Consider the following 19,911-nt stretch of genomic DNA (forward strand, 5'->3'; position numbering starts at 1 on the left):
CCGGAAGGTCAGCAGCGCCGCCTGAGTGAGGGGCGGGGGGGGGGGGGGGGGGGGGGGGGGGGGGGGGGGGGGGGGGGGGGGCAATGCCTCTCTAGGCGCCACGGAGGCCTCGGCTCTCGGTGGTCGCCGAGCCGCCAGTGGGGAAGAAACGCGCGGGTAGAGGAGGCGGGTCCACGCCATACTGGGCGCTCTCGTGCTCCAGGATTGGCGGGGCGGGCGCAGTCGGAGGGGGCGTGACCCCCAGGGATTGGCGGCTGCTCTGGAGGGCGGGGCGACCCTTTGTCTGGGCTGCGGATGGTAGCCGTTTCGCGCGAGAGGCTGCGGCGTGGATGGTGAGTCGGGTAGCCAGGCGACTTGACAGTCTACCTCGCGGCCAGTCAAGCTGGGGCGCCTTAGTCGCCGCGCCCCGGCCCTGGGTTCCTCCTCGAGCCGAATAGGCTCGGCGCTGTCCTCCGGAGCGCCGGGGCGAGAGTCTGAGGCTCGCGGAGGGCGGGCCGGGGCTCGGCGGGCGCGGGCGGTGGTCTGCGGCCCGCGAGGCGGCCCGGACGTTGCGGGCTGGGGGTCTGCCCCGAGCACCCCTGCTTGGGCCGCCTTCTCTTCGAATTTCGGGCCCTTTCCGTTTTTCTCCTGAAGCTTTTTCCTCCTCTGTAAGAGCTCGGGTTTAGTGTTGGGGCCAACTTTCTATAATGGAGTTTACCCCCTCGTTTATCACTTGCTTTTTCTTTTTGAGATAGAATTTGTGCGTGGGCAGGGGGTAATAGAAAATGTGGTAATGTTTTTCTTAATGCAAGCATGTCAGGAGAATGACAGCCCCTCTGCCAGCAGCCCGCCAGGGCGCGGAGGTGGGCGCTGGGCGTTCTTTGGCCTGTGCAGGTTGTTTCTGCCGGGAAGGGGCGCCGGGCCGGTTGGTGCCTGCACATCTGTCGGGGGCTTTGCCGGGGAGAGCAGGACCTTGCAAGCCCCACCCGGAGAGGCCGCCCTTCTCCTCACAGTGTTGCTGGATGTTGGCTTAATTTCCATTTCCCAATTACCCGTGAAGTTGGAATCTCTTAATGTGGTTTTTTTTTTTTAGCCATTTGTATTTCTTTACTGACTTGCCAGTTCATACTTTTTGCCCAGTTTATTTTGTTTTCATTAGGGGTTTGTGTTCTAAAAGTGTTTTGCAACTTAAGGAAATTTGTATTTTTCCAGATAGTTAAAAATATTTTTTCCCCATTTTGTCATAACTCCACTTATAGTGTTTTTGTTTGGTTTGGGTTTGTTTGTTTTTGAGATAGAAGATTTTAAGTTTGGTCCAGTAAGATGTTTTCCCTTAAGGCTTTTGGGCATTGTGCTATGTCTAAAAGGGTCTTCCTTACTTTGAAATTATTTCAAAAATGAGAACTCGTTACTCTGGTACTACAAAATGTTTGATCCATCTGGAATGTATTTTAGTGTGGAGCGAGGTTGGGATCCAGCTTCTTTTTTTTTTTTCTAAATCATAGTCATTTCTAATTCTATCTATTGAATAATTCATCTTTCCATTGATTCGAAAGACCTCTTTGTCATATACTAAATTCCTACGTGTCTTTGAAACCATTTTTGGAGCTTGTGATGGCTTAGACGTACATGATGTTTTGATTTACATGTGCCTCCAGGCTTTCTACTTTGGGTGTTTTGCTTTAAAAGGCCCACCCGCCCTAAAATAATGATAGAAATTTACCTGTATTTTTATTCGTCCTTTTTTTTTTTTAACTTTACTTGTTGTGTAATATATATATAAAGCAAAGAAAGAAAACAGCAATAGTTTTCAAAGCACTCTTCAACAAGTAGTTACAGGACAGGTCCCAGAGTTTGCCTTACCACCATCTCAGGTTTTACCTTCTAGCTGCTCCAGAACATTGGAGGCTAGAAAGAACATATATATTTTTTAATCACTTTATTTGTGTGTGAAAAATAACATATATACAAAAAAGCAGTAAGTTTCAACACACAGCACAACTTTAGTTGTAGAACAGATTTTAGAGTTTGGTATAGGTTACAGTTCCACCATTTTAGGTTTTTATTTCCAGCTGCTTTAAGATACTGGAGACTGAAAGATATCAATATAATGGTTCAGCAATGATACTTGTTTGTTAAACCGTACCTTCTATGTATAACTCCACCATCACCTTTGATCTTTCTGTACCACTCTTTAGGGGTATTCCCATTCGAATTTTTTCATGTTGGAAGTGCTGTTAATAGTAGGGGGTAGGGAGATGGAACTAGCTGGTGTTCTGGAGAGGCTGGCTGGGCTCTCTAGGTTTCAGAACTTATCTGGACCCATCTGGAGATTGTAGGTTTCTGGAAAGGTACCCTAGGGCATGGAACCTTTGTAGTATCTTAAATATTGCCCTAGGTGTTCTTGAGCATTGGCTGGAATGATTTTGGTTGGGGTTTGGCAAGTTTTGATAGATAGCAATGTCCAGCTGAAGCCTCAATAAGAGTGACCTCCAGAATGGCCTCTCAGCTCTGTTTGAACTCTCTCAACTACTGATACCTTATTTGTTCCACTTCTTTTCCCCCTTTTGGTCAAGATGGCATTGTTGACCCTGTGGTGCCAGGGCCAGACTCATCCCTGGGAGTCATCTCCCATGCTGCCAGGGGAACTTCCACCCCTGGATGTCTTGACCCATGTAGGGAGGCGGGCAGTGATTTTGCTTGTAGAGTTGGGCTTAGAGAGTTCTTTTTATGACAGAATTTTTTTTGTACCAAATAAACATTTTTTGCTTTAGTCTCACTCGTAAGTTAAAAATTTTAAATATTAATTACCATCTATTTTCAACACCCTGCAGTAATGACATTCGTTTGTTCTTCCTCATGCAAAATCATTTTTAAATTTGTACTTTTAGTATGACAGAATTTTTTAAATTTAACTTTTAAACCCATTAAACTTTCAGTATATGATATAGAATAAGATCCTTTTTTTTTTTTCCTGCTCCACTTTTTAGCTCTTTATCTTTGCTGTGCTTTCTGGGAGATTTGTTGAGCCTTATATAAAGATCTAATTTTATTTTTTTCCAAACAGTTAACCCATAGTTCCACAGCACGCCTTACTGAGTCATCTCCCCAGGCTGCTCTGCGCTTGTGTTTATATAGACTTGGCAACCCCCTGCCCTCCTGGAGCTACATTTCTGGCCATGTAGCTCCATAGCTCTGTGGTGAGTTGTGCTCCCCAGTTGTCTCCTTTCAGGGTCTTCTTGGAGATGTTCCTGTGTTTATTCTCTCAGATAAATGTAAGATTAATTTGGTCCCAACCCACCTCCACCTTTGAATACGAACTGTATTGTGGATAGTGGGCAAAATTAACTTCACTGTGATACCATGTCTTTATTTTTGAGACCTGGCTTTTGTGTCATTCATATTGCCTTTTCTTGTCCTCCACTTGTGTAGTTTTCTTCATGGGGATCCTGCGCATTTCTAAAGGGTATTTGAACCTTGTTTCTTTTGAGGTTACTATGAATCCTTCCTGTTTTCTGACTGATATCGCTGATGTGCAGGGAAGTATCAATTTTGAGGTCATGTATTTCTGATGAAATATATTTACTCCAGGAAGGTTGGATGTGGGTAGCAGTGCTTTGCTTTGCTTCTTTTGAAGGTGCTTCCACCTGGAGGGAAGGACATGAACAGGGGGTGGGGCTTTCCAGCAGGAAAGCCAGAGGGAGTGAGGACCAGCAAAACGGGAGGGAGCAGTGGTCCCACCTGGAAGAGATGCTGTGAACTCCCCATGCCAGGCCAGGGCCCTGGGCTGATGGGCCTGGAAAGCTCACATATCACCTGCATTGTGTGCTGTGAGAACAGGCTTGCCCATCATGTTAAAGTTGTCAGTAATTCCAGCAAAAGTGATAGGCTTCTAAAGTTTTGCTTACAAAGCAAAAAAAACAGTAAGCCTTAAATTCTAAGCTGTTTGTACCATTGTGGTTCCTTTTTGGTCCTCTCCATGTGTTTCCATTTGCAACACAAGGGCCACCCCGGGGGTCGGGCAATGTGCCCCCGACAGTGTGTGCTTTTCCTAGTTTTCTCCAGAGCAACCATGCAGCATGAACATTTATCAATTATTGTTTTCCTTTCGGGTTCTTCTTTTCTTGGGGAGATTTCCAAAAACGAAATTCCTGATCTGAAGCACGGCCCCTTCAGGCTGCAGCCGATGTCTAGGTCATTGCCCAGCCACAGCTGAGAGTGGTATAGCCAGTGGGGGGTGGGTGTTGTGTGTTCTTGCCGATTTGTGAGGTGGGCCAGTGGGTCGCTTGCTCTCCTGAGGCAGCTCCACAGACTCCATTTCAGGTTCTCTGGTGGTGATTCCCCACCTACACGGCCCCACCTCTGGAAGTTAGCATCTCTACAGGATTAATTGTGGTTCTAGCCTTCGTTTTTTAAGACGTGTCCTTGCCATTCCCTCTTTGTGATCTGGGAACTGTTTGAAGAACTGCATTCTTCTCATAGAAGCAAAGCCTGGAATTCAGCATCGGACTTGGGGGGAGGGGGAGTGATTATTAAAAAGCTGGTCTCAGGCCATCCCAGATGGCTTTGTTTTTCCTGTCTTTCTCAGTGTCTGGGGTTTAGGTTTGAGCTTCGTGTGTTTTACATTTTACATGTGTCACAGACTTGTTCCAGGAGACCCAAAGTTTATGACCAAAGTCCATGGAGAGAAAAATTAATAGCTAGCTATTGCTACTTTTGAGATTTGTATTGTTCATTTTTAACAAAATACAAAACCATACTTTGTGATATTTTTCACTTGGCAAAATAGGAAGATTACCCCTAGGTTGGGATCTGGTACTACTCTTTGTTTTCTCTCGAGGTGGGAACCTGATCCAGAAGGGCCCTTTGGCTTTGATGCACCCTTCCCTGTTCATATCACTCAGTCATTTTGGTAGCTGAGTCAGCACTTTGGATTTTCCCTGCATGTTAATGGAATCGAACCCTCTTATAACACCTGGTCCTGTGGTGTCCGACTCTGGGCCGGTGGCTCTCAGCACTTCTTGCACCTACCTCATAGTCCCCAGCTAATCCTCAGAGGAGGCCAAGTCATTGGCTCTCCATTTGCAGGGGAGGGTTGGAGCCTCAGAGTGTGGGGTCGTTGTGTATAGGACAGGACCAAAGGTGGCACCCTGCCTTTTCACTGCCCAGCACAGTGCTCACTGTCCTCTGGTGCATGTGTGGCCCACATGTGGAAGGACTGTTTTCCATGGTACCAAATGTACCAGGAAGGTTTTCAGTCCCCCCTTTCCCCAGTACTTTGGGTGTAACAGACACCACAATTTAACCAAACTCCGGTTGCTTCCGCAGAACCTGCCCACCACAGATTCCCCTTCCCTGTGTCAGCAAGTCTTTCCAGTGGCTTTGACCAAATCCCTGGGTCACCCTTGACTGCTCTTTTGTCTCACCCACATCCAGTACATCCACAAACCTATGACGCTACCTCAGAGTTCATCCAGGAGCCAACCTCTGCTGATACCTCTGCTGCCAACACCATGGCCTGAACCTCCCACCTCACCTGTACCACTGCAGGGCCACCAGAGTAAGCACAGGGCCACTTGCTAGTGTGACTGTTCAAGGCCCACAGTGGTTGACTGGTCTTGAACCGGGGCTGCTCAGTTTGGCCACCATTACCTCACATCCTCTGCGAATTTTACATCATGAGCATTTGTTTCATGTGGGCTCTTAATTGAAGTTTAATGCATCTGCATTTTTTTCAAAGGAAACCCCCCTCCCCCATGTCTGCACCCAGGTCAAGGGACAGGTGTCCGTAGCCCCCAGGAACCTCTCTGGGATAAGCCCCCTTGGACTTGATCACCACGTTTAATGGTACCTATTCCCAAATTTGTGTAAATGGAGCCACACAGTGCCTGTGCTGTGGGGGGGTTCCTTTTACACAGTGTTATTTTGTGAGATTTGTTCTATATTGTATTTAGCAGTGGTGTGTATTATATACTTTTATCTAGGAGTTTTGACACATATTCCTTATTTTACAGCATTTTGTTTTAAGTTCAGGGTGCAAGAGCCAGGCATGCCCCAAACTCAGTTAAATTGTTTGGTTGCTACCAAACGAATATGCTTCTTCTGTGAAATAGGAGGTTGTCTCTCATTTATATGGGCAGTTCCTGCCAGGCCCAGGGCTTTGCACATACCAATCGGAGGAGCAGGAGCTCCTGGTACATTTGTGGGGAACAAAACCCCAGCCAGCAGTGAGCAAGGCAGATGTGGAGCCCAACTGCAGCTCTGTCTCTGGGTTCTGGCAGTTTGTCATGCCCTGTAGGTCATGTTCACGGGAGCCAGGGCCAAGGGTGGGGTGAGGCAGGGATTCTCCCAGTGACTTAGAATTGGAACCTATGCCCACAGAGAAGCCGTGACTCAGACACATCTGATTTCTTGGGTGTAGGCCACTCAGGCCTGGTAAGAAGATCCAGGTGTGCTCACCTTCGGACTTTCCCCCCAAGGCCATTCTTGGCCTCAGGTTGTGAGTCCATGCCCTAGGAAAGCAGCAGGCCATGCCTCAGCCTTGGGCTGAAGCGGAGCCAGGGCCATCCAGTTCCTGCCCTGGTGGCATCTTGTAAAAGACCATTTGAGTTCCTGGCTGGATGATATACATCTGCCCAGGGTGAGGCTGGTGCACAGGCAGGACTTGGGCCAGAGGCAAACCATGGCAGATCACCCAACCTTTTCCAACCTTCATCCAGAAGCAGAGAACAGAGCCTCAGGGTCCAGTGAGTATATATGTGTCCACAGGTATCTGAAAGTGAACCTGTACTTGCTGTCCCCAAAACTCTGGACACAATAAACATGAACTTCCTGGTCATGCTTATTGGATACAGCTTCTGGGACCACAGGTTCAGAGTCCATGAGGGGCATGGAGCTGGGCCAGATATGGTAGGGGTGTCAAAAGCCCTCCCCTGATGTGCCCCTTGCTGACTACTTGCCCATAGGAACCAGGGCTCCCCTGAGGCCCCCTAGGAAGTTGGGATCTTCCAGGAACAAAGTTGGGCCCCTCACATCATCCTTCTTTTCCCTCAGCCCCACCTGCTGCTTGGATTTTCATCATCTTTAGAGACCCCAGGAAACCAGGCAATGGCAGCAGCCAGGCTCCTGCCACCAGTGGGACCCCAGGTAAGCTGTCCCTGTGGCCAGTGCAGCCTGGAGTCCCCATAGCCAGCAGGTTCCTCCCCAGTCCTCACCCCTGGATCCTGCCAGGCCCCTTACCTTCCTTCAGCCCCTGCTGTCAGCTCATAGCGCAGCTCCCTTTGCCATACCTGTTGACATCCACCCCCCCACCCCCCCATTGCAGTAGTGGAAGATTTTGTACCCCTTAAAGCAGCCTTTGTCATTTCAGGCCCCAGTGACCTTCGAGGACGTGGCTGTACTCCTCTCCCAAGAGGAATGGGACCGCCTGGGTCCTGCGCAGCGGGGCCTCTACCGGCATGTGATGATGGAGACTTACGGGAATGTGGTCGCGCTGGGTGAGGCCCCCTGAGGATGGTAGTAAGCCAGGCTCATGCATGGGGTGGGGGCACATTCTGTGGGCTTTTGCTATGAGGGAGTAGCAGGCCAGGTCATTGGGGTCAGGGCCTCCCAGGGGACTGGTGGTCATGCACAGGTCTGGAAGACCCCTGGCGTTTGCACCTGTCAGGCATGAGTTCACCTGTTGGCCTCCTGGTGGGTGCTCAGCTCCAGTATAGGGTTTGACTTTGTCCATCTTTATATCCCCACATGTAGGCGGTGGAGAGGTTGGGGGACTGAACATGGGTAATGAAAAGGACTTCCTTCCCTTTGCAGGACTTCCAGGATCCAAGCCTGAAGTGATTTCCCAGCTGGAAAGAGGGGAAGAACCATGGGTCCTGGATTCACAGAAGGCTAATGAAAGCAAGCACCTGAGGAATGGCTACTCAGGTGAGTAAGTGGGGCAGCCCCATCTTCACTGAGAGCTGAACAGCCCTGGGCACAACCCTCCCCCTGCCCAGCCTCCTCACTCCTGTGCAGGAGTAAGACTGAGCTGCTGACTGGCATATCACTGGGGGTGGCTTACACAAGGTGTGAGACTTCATCAGGCCTTACCTGGCAAAGGAGGGCCCAAGCTGCATGTACCAGAGCCATGAGCTTGAGGAGCCCTTGAGCACAGAACCTGTTCAGAGAACACAAGCACAGCCTTGAAGATGGGTGAGTGGTGGAGCTGGATGTGCAAAAGAAGGCAGTGTCCAGAGCCAGACAGAGGACAATTGAGGCACAGGAACAGACTCCTAGCACAGATGTTCTGATTCTGTCCTGCCAAGAGGGACAGAATCTGGTTAGGGAAGTGCCTATTCTTATGGAACATTCAGGAAGTGTTCTAGTTTGCTAGCTGCCGGAATGCAACACACCAGAAACTGATTGGCTTTTAATAAAAGGGGATTTATTTTGTTGGTTCTTCAGAGGAAAGGCAACTAACTTTCATCTGAGGTTCTTTCTTACATGGGAAGGCTCAGGGTAATCTCTGTTGGCCTTCTCTCCAGGCCTCTGGGTTCCAACAACTTTCCCCACGGTGATTCCTTTCTGCAGTTCCAAAGGCCCGGGCTGAGCTGCAAGTACTGAGATGAGGTATGCCGAGCTGCTTGGGCTGTGCTACATTGAGCTCTCTCATTTAAGCACCAGCCAATTAAGTCAAACGTCATTCATTGCAGCAGGCACACCTCCTAGCCGACTGCAGATGTAATCAGCAACAGATGAGGTTCATGTACCATTGACTCATGGCCACGGCAACAGAACTAGGTGCCTTCACCTGGCCAGTTGACAACTGAATCTAACTACCACAGGTAGTTATGTATTTGATTTAGAAAAATACAAAGCATGCTAAGTGTAGAAGGGAAATGTCTTATCCTGATGCTTCATGATGAAGTGCTGAAAGCACACTGTTTGAGATTGAGAACAAGGTAAGAGAGCCTAACTTCATGTCTAATTAACATTGTACTGGGGTCCCACATGTGAATTAAGGAAAAAAGCAAAAACTGTAACAAAACTAAAGCAATAAGAATTGGAAAGGAAAAAGAAAAGTTGTTTATAGTTCATGCAATTGTATTCTTGAAAAACCCAAAAGAATTCCCAGAAGATGTATTAAAATTAACAAGATAGTTTTAACAACATGGCTGAGTACAAAGATCAAATGCATTTCAATTCATGAGCAACAGAGGTATAATTTTATAAAAAGATAATATTATGGAAGTACACCATCAGAAATGTAAAGTACTGAGGCCTTAACAAAAGATGTGCAAGACCCTTGTAGAGAAAATTATAAAAAGAAATATGAAAGCAGATACAGATAATCCAACCCCAAAAGCAGCATTCAGCAGTTGCTTCAGGCAATGAATATCTAACTACAGGAATGTGACACCTGAGTTTCAGGAAAGCTTCCATTGGCCAGGGCCAGGGCCTGGACCCTCAGCACAAGTCACTGTGCACGTGGGCAGTTCGTCCGTTGGATTCTGCTCTTGGGTGCAACAGTTTTCCATTTTGAAAGCAGCAACTTGTTTCTTAATTATGTGTGGACAGACAGTCTGCCTTTTACTGGTGCTGTCCCAGGCTGCCTCTGTTTATATGCACAAAGTTGATCTAAAACACGTTCAGGTTGTTCTCCCACCATGGCCTGAGCAGGAGACAGAAAGAATAGCTACTTCTGTATAAAAACTTCCTCTCAGTCTTCAACCAGTCACACTAGTGGAAACACTTCACAATGACTTCTGCATCAGATTTGAAGGGTTCTTGTCTAAGACGTCTCTTGGATAGGTAAGACCTCAGACAGCCACCATGGACAGAGGCAGCCTAGGACAGTACCAGGGGCACCATCAAAGCAAAGGCATTAAAGCCAGCGTCTTGTCCTGGAGACATCTGAGGAGGAACAAGAGTTTGCACCTACCCACCTGCCCATGCTGTTTTTCATTCAGTGAATTTCATTTATATGTTGTAACAGCAAATGAAAGGATTTTTCTACCCAAGATAAGTGTCTTGTTGTCCCTTCAACTCTCTTCCATTTGCAAATCTCAGATGTTGATAGCACTACACCTTGTACCCCCAAGACAGTTTATCTTGTCCATGGGTAAGTGCATGCTTCAATTTCTTTTTAATCCAGTACAATCCCTGAAGGTATTGATCATGTTTCACTAGAATGTGAAAATATTCCCCAGTATGTTCTGAAACAGTATGTGTGTGATCCTTATGCAGTGTACACAGTCTCTACAAAACACCAAAGAGGGGTTATTTAATTAAAATTTTTTTCAGTGAAATTGCTTTTTTCCCTTTATTTATCTTGTTACACATAAAAGTCATTTCCCTACTATATACTTAAGCTGACGCTCTTACTCTAAAAGCAAGTGGGTTTTTGCCGAAGCATACGCTGTTGCACAGGTGTGGGTATAAGATGGCAGGGCTAGGTTCCATGTCTTGCTGGGGTTTACAAGAAGCTTTTATGCTAAGGATGATTGATATGAGTAACATCTTCATTTTTTATTAAAGTCATCTTAATAAAAGATCTTACTTTGGTATCATTTCAGAAATCATCCATTCAGGGAGCTTCAAATAATAGAAAAGATACTTTTCAATGCAAATAAGTAATTATTTCTTTGGTTTTCAGCCTTTGTTCTGTGAAGGTGAGCTTATAAATCATAAAACAAAGAACTAGAACTTGTCTGCCACTTTACAAGTCATGGAATAATTTAAAATAAGACGTTATGATCTTATTAAATTATTACAATTCATATTTTTAATTAAAAAACCTGCTAAATCCTTGCTGTATCAATTAATACTTTTAAGGAGAATAAATGTTGTAGAAATACCCAGTGAGAAAAGTCAACAAAAACGTTGAACAAATTCCTAAGAGAAGAGAAAAATCAAATGAACAATAGACATGAGAAAGTACTTGCCTCATTATTCACCAGTGAAATGAGAATCAAAACCACTAATATTTACCATTTTGTATGTTCCAAAATGGGGGAAAAGAACAAATAGATAAGAAAGATCAAGATAATATCTTTATTCTGATCATATCGATAATGTTTAAATGCAGATGGTGTACAAACCTCATCAAAAGCAGAGATTGTCAGATTGGATTTTTAAAAACCAAACTACCCAATTATATGTGGCCTGTAGGAAACGTTCTCTAAATATAAAGATAAAAATATATTAAAAGTAAAATAGTGGGAAAAGATTTATTCTAGCTTTATCTGCTAGTAATGAAAGCTAAAGTGGCTATATTAATATCAAAGTATATTTGAAAGCAAAGAATATAACCAGCGATAAAGTCATAATGAGAAAGGGGCCAATTAATCAGGAGACTATAACTATTGAACATTTATGCATCTAATTACAGACCTTCAAAATAAAAATACAAGAAACAAAAACTATTGGAATCTCAAGGATAATAGACAAATTCACAATTATGGTCATATTTCCAGACTACTCTCAATAATTGATTGACCAAGTAGGAAGAAAAACATTAAGGATACATGAAGTTTGAACATCAGTTAACCCAACATGATTAACATTTATAGAATGCTCCACTCAGCAACAGAATACACATTCTTTTCAGGTGCACATGGAACATTGGATTGGCCTAGGTAGAAAATATTGTAGGCCATTCAGGAAAAAACAAAAAAACCCTCAATGAGTTTAAAAAGAAACAAGTCAAATAAAATAGATTTTCCATCCACAATGGAATTAAAATAGAAATGAATAGAAAGCTCTCTGGGAAAATCCAAAAATATTTGGAAATTGAAAATCATTCTAAATAACTCATGGGCCAAGGAAGAAATTAAAAGGAGTATTAAAAACTGAATAAAAATGTAAATACAGCATATCAGAATTTGTGGTATGCAGCTAAAGCAGTACTTAAAGCTTTTTTTAATATAGCATTAAAACACCTATATTAGAATAAAGTCTCAAATCATTGAGCTCAGCTTTCACCTTCTTTCACTTTAAGAACTGTAAGTGGAACCCCAAGTAAGCAGAAGAAAGACAGCAATAAGGATCAGAGAAGATAGAAAACAGAAAAGCATAGGGAAAATAATTCTTGAAACCCAAAGGGGTTCTTTTGAAAAGATCAATAAAATTGATAAACCTAGTCAAAATAATCATGGAAAAAAATGTAAATTACCAGTATCAGAATTGAAAGGCGACATGACTACATATTCTACGGGTATACAAAGAGAATTATGAACAGTTTTACTTCAATGAATGTAGTAACTTAGGTGAAATGGACAGTTCCTTGAGAGACATAAAACACTGAACAGCCATATAGTTAAAATTAGCTCTTTATCTGTTAAATAAATTGAGGTTGGACTTAAAAATCTCCCCACAAAATACACCAGTTGTGAATGACTTCTCTGGTGAATTCTGTCAAACATTTAAGGAGGGAATAATGTGAGTTCTTAGAAATTCTTCCAAAAAATCAGAACACCTCTGAACTCATTCTTTGAAGTCAATGTTACGTAATTCCAGGAGCTTCCAAAGACATTGCAAAAGAACTACAAACCAATAATCTTCATGAACATATGACGGAAAGTTGTTTTGACTACTTTAGGTACTTTGCATTTTGTGGATTACCTGGCTTCTTGTTGGGGTGCGAACGATGCTTTTTCCAGCTTTCTGCTTCCTCGGGGAAAGCAAGTCAGTGAATGTGGACATGGATGATGCAACTGGATTTGTCAGTGTAGCCCCATGAAACTTTGTGCTTCTGCTGGTCACAGTGAGAAACAATTCAGTGCCTCTGAGTGACCAGATAATACTGGGGAGAGAACATCAACTGAATTAATGGTGAGCTGTGGAATGGTAGTCTAGTAATGGAACAAGGATTTGGATGTAGATATGGGAAAAAGAGGAAGATAAGGAATCAACAGAAAAATTCCAGTCCTGAACATCCACCAGCCACTTGAAGAGGGGCTCATTCTATGCAAAGAGAGCCAAAGATTTATTTTGGACTCTTAAATTGGAGGTTCTGGTGGGACATCTGGAGAGGGTAGAGGGCCTACCTGAGCCCTACCTGAAGAGCTGTTATGAGCTGTGAAAAGCAGGGTGCCCTCATATCAAGAAGCCCAGAGTGTGGGGATAGCATATTTCCAGGAAACTGGGAAGTTAATCAGACCTGGAGTGGGACTTTGGCCTCTGAGTCACCACACCCACCTCTTTCCCAGATGAACCTGCTGATGGCTTGCTACAGTCTGCAGCTGCTTTCATCCTTTTGCAAGAAATTTTTGTATTTGGCATGTCTTAGTCCTTTCAAGGTAACCATTCCCTGGATGTCAAAAGATATCACAGATCAAATCAAGCACATATTTTATTTATTTGCCGTCTCCACTGAAAACACTTAAGTCAGAAAACACTTCTTGGGTATTTGTCCCTCTCTTTGAAGTTCCCCTGTCATTGGGTATGGACATCTCTTGTTCTGAATATTTTTCAAATGTCTTTGCTGGGATTTGAGGAGACCCATTATTCAGCACTATCTTCCTAAATTCTGGACCAATTGAAAAGTAAGATATGACATGAAAATACCTTTATTACAATAAACACAGTTGGAGAAATGTGATTTATTGCCATTCACCTTTGGTTCCTGATATGAACAGGTAATGAGGGGCCACCACATTGGGGGCCTACCTCAGTAGGCTTATGAACATGGAGGAGCAGAGGAGAATGAGCTTACTAGGGCCAGATTGGTTCCCAAAATAGAAACTGAGCCAAGAATGGCTAATTCTTACCCAGGTAAGCCAGGCAATTAAATCATTCCACCTCCCCTGGAGAGGAAGGAGTAGGGAACTGGAAGAGGTTAGGAGTATTACACCAGTGGAGCTCCTGAACATAAAAAGAAACAAAAGGAGCAACGAAGGAGTCAAACCTAGCACACACTTGGCCCTGATTTAGCCCAAGGCTCCTGAGTGTTTCTGGGCTAGTTTACAATGTCTGGGTTCCCCCATGGGTTGTTGATAGGTGCCTGTCTTGGGCTCTGGATGTGTGCTCCCTTTAACAGGAGAAAAGTGAAGTCCCTTCATAATTTTCTTTTGTAACAGTAACGCCACTCAAAGTATAATACAAGTTTTTTTTAGTGCTGTACCTAATACAGGACTTTGGAAAGGCAGTGGTGACAGCAGTGAGGGTGAGGTTGTCGTGCTTGAGGCCATCCTATCCTACAGAGGAGGCCCATGGATCCTTTGCCTTGGAAAGATACAGAAGGCCAAACTATATTTCTTGCTGTCCTGGGGAGTCAGTCTTATCCTTTGGGGTAGTCCCATTTATTGTGTGTCTTTATGAAGATAACTCCCTATCCACAGCCCATCCTCCACAAACAGTATTTGTCCCCCTCATCATTCATGATCTGTGAGCAGTATCCTGTAATCTCAACTCAATCTGTATGAGATGTAAAAATAATCATCCTTAGCACTGTCTTCCTTCACACACAGCCCAGAGAACCCCTTGACTTGATTTTGAAAGCATCTCTGCTATCTACAGTACCACTCCCATCCAGGCCTCATCTCTCGTCTAAACTGGCCACAGATTCCTATCATCGTCTCTCATCTCCAGTCTTGGCCCAGTTATTGCATTCCCCACGCAAAATTACCTTCCTCAAAGGAAAGGTCACAGCGTACATACACACACCATGAAATGTTTGTTTCTTGTCAGCCCTACCACAGCACTCCCTCATGACTTGTGTATGAAAGCTTGCATCTCCCTACACTCCCAGGCCAGACTACCAAACTGCATTTCCTGGCAGGAAAATGTCCTCTATGTGCTGTTGTTTTTTGCTCTGCAGGTTCCCCAGAATCAAGGTTGTGGTCCTAGCATTGTTGATGAGTTGATGAGCTCTTACCTAGCTGCTACTCATTCCCCTCCTGTGCATTCAAACTAGGATTTGTACCGTATGTATACTGTACTGTTACTTAGTGTTTTCCATTTTACCTTCCCATTTCTAGTTGACTGAGACACATGAAGTTTTTCTATGTCCTTCCCTCCTCATCACGCAGCTACAGGCACTCAAGGAACCACATCCTTGCCAACAGCCCCTTCATCAGCAAAGCCAGTTCAAGATTGGCTTGCTCTGCTATCTGAATGGTGTTAATATTTTCACTTTGGCTTTGTTTCAGAATGTGAAACCAAGGGCAAGGAACAAAATAGGGATTTGAGTCTGAAGCCAGTAATTTCAGAGGAAATAACAATGGTTCTGGGAAAAACTCCCATGGGAAGGATTGATCAAGAATGTAATAAAATTGATCAAAGCTTCTGTCTGGCTTCAAACCCAGCTGGTCTTCAAGAGGTTCAAGTATTGAGCCACAGCATGCCACTACCAGTGATTCCTCATGGAGAGAAACCCTACAAGTGCATTGAATGTGGGAAATCCTTTGGTCGGAGCTCCCATCTCCTTCAACATCAGCGAATCCACACTGGAGAGAAGCCCTATGTGTGCAGTGTATGTGGGAAGGCCTTCAGCCAGAGCTCAGTCCTCAGCAAACACAGGAGAATTCACACAGGAGAGAAACCCTATGAGTGTAATGAATGTGGGAAAGCTTTTAGAGTGAGCTCAGATCTTGCTCAGCATCATAAAATACATACAGGAGAGAAGCCTCACGAATGTCTTGAATGTCGGAAGGCCTTCACTCAGCTCTCGCATCTTATTCAGCACCAACGAATCCACACTGGAGAAAGGCCATATGTGTGTACATTGTGTGGGAAAGCCTTCAACCACAGCACCGTTTTGCGGAGCCATCAGAGGGTGCACACTGGAGAGAAACCTCATGAGTGCAGTGAGTGTGGGAAAACCTTCAGTGTGAAGAGGACACTTATCCAGCATCAGAGAATCCATACTGGAGAGAAGCCTTACACCTGCAGTGAGTGTGGGAAGGCCTTCAGTGACCGCTCAGTCCTTATTCAGCATCACAATGTGCATACTGGGGAGAAGCCTTATGAGTGCAGTGAGTGTGGGAAGACCTTCAGCCACCGATCCACCTTGATGAACCATGAGCGGATTCACACTGAGGAGAAGCCCTACGAATGCTATGAATGTGGGAAGGCCTTTGTTCAGCACTCACACCTGATTCAGCACCAGAGGATCCACACCGGGGAGAAACCCTATGTGTGCAGCGAGTGCGGGCATGCCTTTAGTGCACGCAGATCTCTGATTCAACATGAGAGAATTCACACAGGCGAGAAGCCCTTCGAGTGCACAGAATGTGGCAAAGCCTTCAGCCTGAAAGCAACTCTGATTGTGCACCTAAGGACCCACACAGGTGAGAAGCCCTATGAATGCAACAGCTGTGGAAAGGCCTTCAGTCAGTATTCAGTGCTCATCCAGCACCAGCGAATTCACACGGGCGAGAAACCCTATGAGTGTGGGGAATGTGGACGTGCTTTCAACCAACACGGGCACCTCATCCAGCACCAGAAAGTGCACAAGAAGCTGTGACCTTCGGCTGCCACAAGCTCTGGGAAGAAACCACACCAGAAACTCTGTGCATACAGGACTGTGAGAAACTTCAGGCCCTGAGAAGTCTTTGTTACCTCCACAGGAAGCTCTTCTGTCATAATTTAGTATCAGAGTAATTCCAATAAGATGCGCTGGGTATGTTCTTTCTATTAGAAAACTTCAGTGATGCCTGTTTTTTCCCTATATCTCAAAATTATATTGGAGGGTAAACCAAAATATTGTAGTGAATTTTGCTAAAGACTTGGCCATAATTTTTTAACTTTAGAGGGGTTATTCAAAGTAAGTAAGGAAAGTTAAGGCATAAGGACTACTGTCATAATAAATTTCTTACATTCCAAATAAAACTTCTTCCTTAGAACATTTTATGTTTTTCCTAAACAAAATTGACCTTTCTAATTAATTGCACTTAAAATTAGAATTGTGGCTATTTTTAGTATTGTGTTAAAACATTAAAGTGCTATGTGTATAAAGTGATATAAAATATACTTGTTATCAATTGTTATGTAAGTAACTGGAAATCCTAGTTGTGTAAAGCCTACTTAGTATTTTTTTAAAAAAGGAGAAAGTCTAAATATATATTAGGAAGAAACTGTAAATTTAAAATATCCTTTATCTGATTATTTAATTTTATTAAATAATAAAGTTAAATATCAGATAGCTGATACTTATTATTTAATAAAGAAGGGATGCTTTAACTTTTTAGTGGAAATTCAATAATTTTTTTCCCCTCAGAATTGGCCCTTACAACCTATAGTTCCTGCACGCCAGAGACCATGTGGCATTACGTATCATGGACCCTTATGTCGTCACAGGAGGACAGCCCCATACTGAAAGCCCCAGATCTCATTAGCTGCTATACCAAAGGGTCCTTTATGCCTTACTGTCTTTCATAAAATGTTAACTAAAAAAGACTAATTTAGTGCATATATTTTAAGCAACCAAATGCTCAAGTTCAAACTGCTTTTTTTTTACTATCTTTACAGTTTCTGTTCCAATTTGAGAATTGCTTTTTTGTTTTGTTTTTTTAATGTTACTCCTGTATTCAAGAGAGACTAGTACTCTTTTCCATATATTGTGATGAGTCTGATTTATTGGCAATTAAAATTTTATGTTTAATGTATTCAGAATGATTTTACTGTTTTAAAGGAATATAGTCCTTTAAACTGAATTTATAACAAAGCCATTTCTGGTAATGGCCAAACAGCTATTGCGTGAGATTCAAGTCTCATACACTTGTAAGAACAATGCCGTTTTTTTTGTTTGTTTGTTTTCCTCTTAAGAATTGAGTTGTCAGTATGAAGAAAATATGAAGGACTAAGGTATTGATCTTTGAGTATACATCAGCACACTAAGATGGAGACACAGTTTGCATTCACTTTCATTTGAAGAACTAGTGAAAAACCAGAGATCACTGAGATGTTACTTTGGAAGAGTCAATTACAATTTAGTTCCTAATTCAAGGTGAAAGATCATATTTACATCAGAAGGAGAAATCATTACTGAATGTTACTCCAGGAGCAACAGAGATCACTGAGGTGTTTCCTTGAGGAGGAGATATGATTACTAACTTGTTACTTTAGAAAGGGACTTTCTGAGGATTGCTACAGACAGGAGCAGAGATTAATGAAGTGTTGCTTCAAGGAAGAAAAAGTACTGATTTTTTTTAAGGAAGAGGTAAGATCACTGAATATTCCTTCAGAGAATAGCTAAAAATATGAGAGGAAATATGAAAATTGAAGTTTTGTGTGAAAAATGGATGACTTAATCATGTGTGTTTCAGAAAGCTGATCACTGAGGTATTATTTCACAGGAATTTGAAACAAAGTGTTTGAAAGAGGACAGATAAGATCACAGATTGCTAACTGCAGAGAGGATATGAGGTAACTGAGATGCTCCTTCAAAAATCATTGGGGTATTCCTTAGAGAAGAGCTGAGATCACTGAGTGTTACTTAAAGGACAACATGAGATCACTGAAGTATGATGGGGGGTGAGGTAAAATGAAGTGTTTCTTAGGCTGGAATCAGAAGTATCTGAAATACTTCAGATAGGAGCTGATATCACAGGTCTTAATTCACAGGGGGTTGGTCACTTGAGGTGTTCATTAACAGCACAAATAAGTATGTTAAGAGAACTGTGGTTGGTAAGATAAACTTCAAGAAAAAAACAGTAACTGTGGTGATACTTAGGAGAAATTAAGTATACTGAGGTATTATTTCAGAAAGGAATACAAACAACTTAATATCTGAGGACCTGATATCACTGAGGTGTTGCACAGTGGTTTAGGAGCACTGATATATTACATCATAGCAGCTTATGCTGAATAATTGCTTTAAGGACCTGAAATTACTGAGGTTTACTTCAGAAATGAGTTAAGATCAGTGAGAATTTACCTCACAGGTGACATAAGATTATTAAAGGGTAACTTCAGAATTCATGAGTGAGGTGTCACTGAGAAAAAACCTGAGAAAACTGGAGCAATATTTGATAACCTGATATCACTGAGCTGTTACAAAGAGGAGATAAAATCATTGAGATTTTACTTCAGCAGGAGCATTGTAATAACTGAAGCAGTAGTTCAAATAGCAGCTAATCACTGAGGAATTACTTCAGAGATCACTTGAAACACCAGTATTTTTCAGAGGACAGATGAGATCATGGACTGTTACTTCAGAAGGGATGTGAGATGATGGAGATCTTCCTTCACAAGTAGCTGAGATCACTGAGGTGTCATTCAGGAGGTAAAGCAACTGCATGTTCCTTCAGAGAGAAACTAAGATTGCTGTTCAGAGACAACCTGAGACCATTGAGTGTCATAACGGCTGGTCGGCTGGAGGTGCTAAGATGACTGAGATGTTTCAAAAGAAGCTGTAATCACCAACGTATTTTGTCAGATAGGAGCTGACATCACTGAGTTGTAACTTAACCAGGAGCTTAGATCACTGAGGTGTTAAGCACAGATCTCTGATATGCTGTCTGAACAGGATCGGTGAGGAAATACTTGCAAAAAAAGGTAAGGTGATTGAGATTTTACTTAGGAGAAATCAAGTTTACTGAGCTATTTCAGAAAGGAGTGCAGACCAGTTTATCAGAGAAGCTAACTAAAGAAAAGTGGAGATTATTGAGGTATTGCCACAGAGTGGTTTAGGGACACGGAGGTATTACATAACAGCAGAGTTTTTTTATGATAAATATTTTATTGTCAAATTATCTGTTATTTCACTCAATCTTAGTCATTTTCCTTCACTCTGTTTATAGCAGAAAAGCCAGAAATTTTACTTCCTGTTCACCTTTGCATTTTTTGCTATGCAACCTGCTACTGCAGTGAATTCTGAGTATGTCCATAAAATTTACCTTGTCTGGTTGATGTCCAAACAAAAGTGGATTAGGAAAACAACAGTGATTAAAATATATTTATAAGTCAGTTTTGAAAGATCATTTTCACGCTTATGGACTCAATGCCAGT

At 43.2% G+C, this 19,911-nt stretch overlaps 2 protein-coding genes across 16 annotated transcripts in view; one reads left to right on the forward strand and one right to left on the reverse strand.

Annotated features, from left to right (window-relative positions):
• The first annotated feature begins 256 nt into the window (after positions 1-256).
• Positions 257-17,295, forward strand: ZNF250 (zinc finger protein 250). 10 transcript variants are annotated; one of them, XM_077166429.1, is made up of 7 exons: positions 527-647; positions 5,416-5,539; positions 6,699-6,725; positions 7,033-7,125; positions 7,349-7,475; positions 7,792-7,905; positions 15,111-17,295. In XM_077166429.1, exons 4-7 carry the CDS (start codon positions 7,087-7,089, stop codon positions 16,424-16,426), a joined length of 1,596 nt encoding a protein of 531 aa, XP_077022544.1. In that variant the 5' UTR covers positions 527-647; positions 5,416-5,539; positions 6,699-6,725; positions 7,033-7,086; the 3' UTR covers positions 16,427-17,295. The 10 variants fall into 10 exon arrangements, with proteins under 10 accessions (XP_077022537.1, XP_077022548.1, XP_077022543.1 ...); XM_077166426.1 differs by lacking the exon at positions 6,699-6,725 and adding an exon at positions 3,047-3,179 and having other exon boundaries at positions 528-647; XM_077166428.1 differs by lacking the exons at positions 527-647; positions 6,699-6,725 and adding an exon at positions 287-332.
• Positions 12,273-19,911, reverse strand: part of ZNF34 (zinc finger protein 34) — a 49,649-nt gene continuing 42,010 nt past the window's right edge. For 5 of the 6 annotated variants that reach the window (XM_077166440.1, XM_077166438.1, XM_077166439.1 and 2 more), the window contains one exon: positions 12,273-12,763. The gene's annotated coding sequence lies outside the window, so the exon portion shown is untranslated. Of the gene's footprint in view, positions 12,764-13,158; positions 13,271-19,911 lie in introns of all 6 variants that reach the window. The other variant, XM_077166435.1, reaches the window with a different exon arrangement.

The sequence above is a fragment of the Tamandua tetradactyla genome, chromosome 6 (assembly GCF_023851605.1).
Source record: "Tamandua tetradactyla isolate mTamTet1 chromosome 6, mTamTet1.pri, whole genome shotgun sequence".
Taxonomy (NCBI): Eukaryota; Metazoa; Chordata; class Mammalia; order Pilosa; family Myrmecophagidae; genus Tamandua; species Tamandua tetradactyla.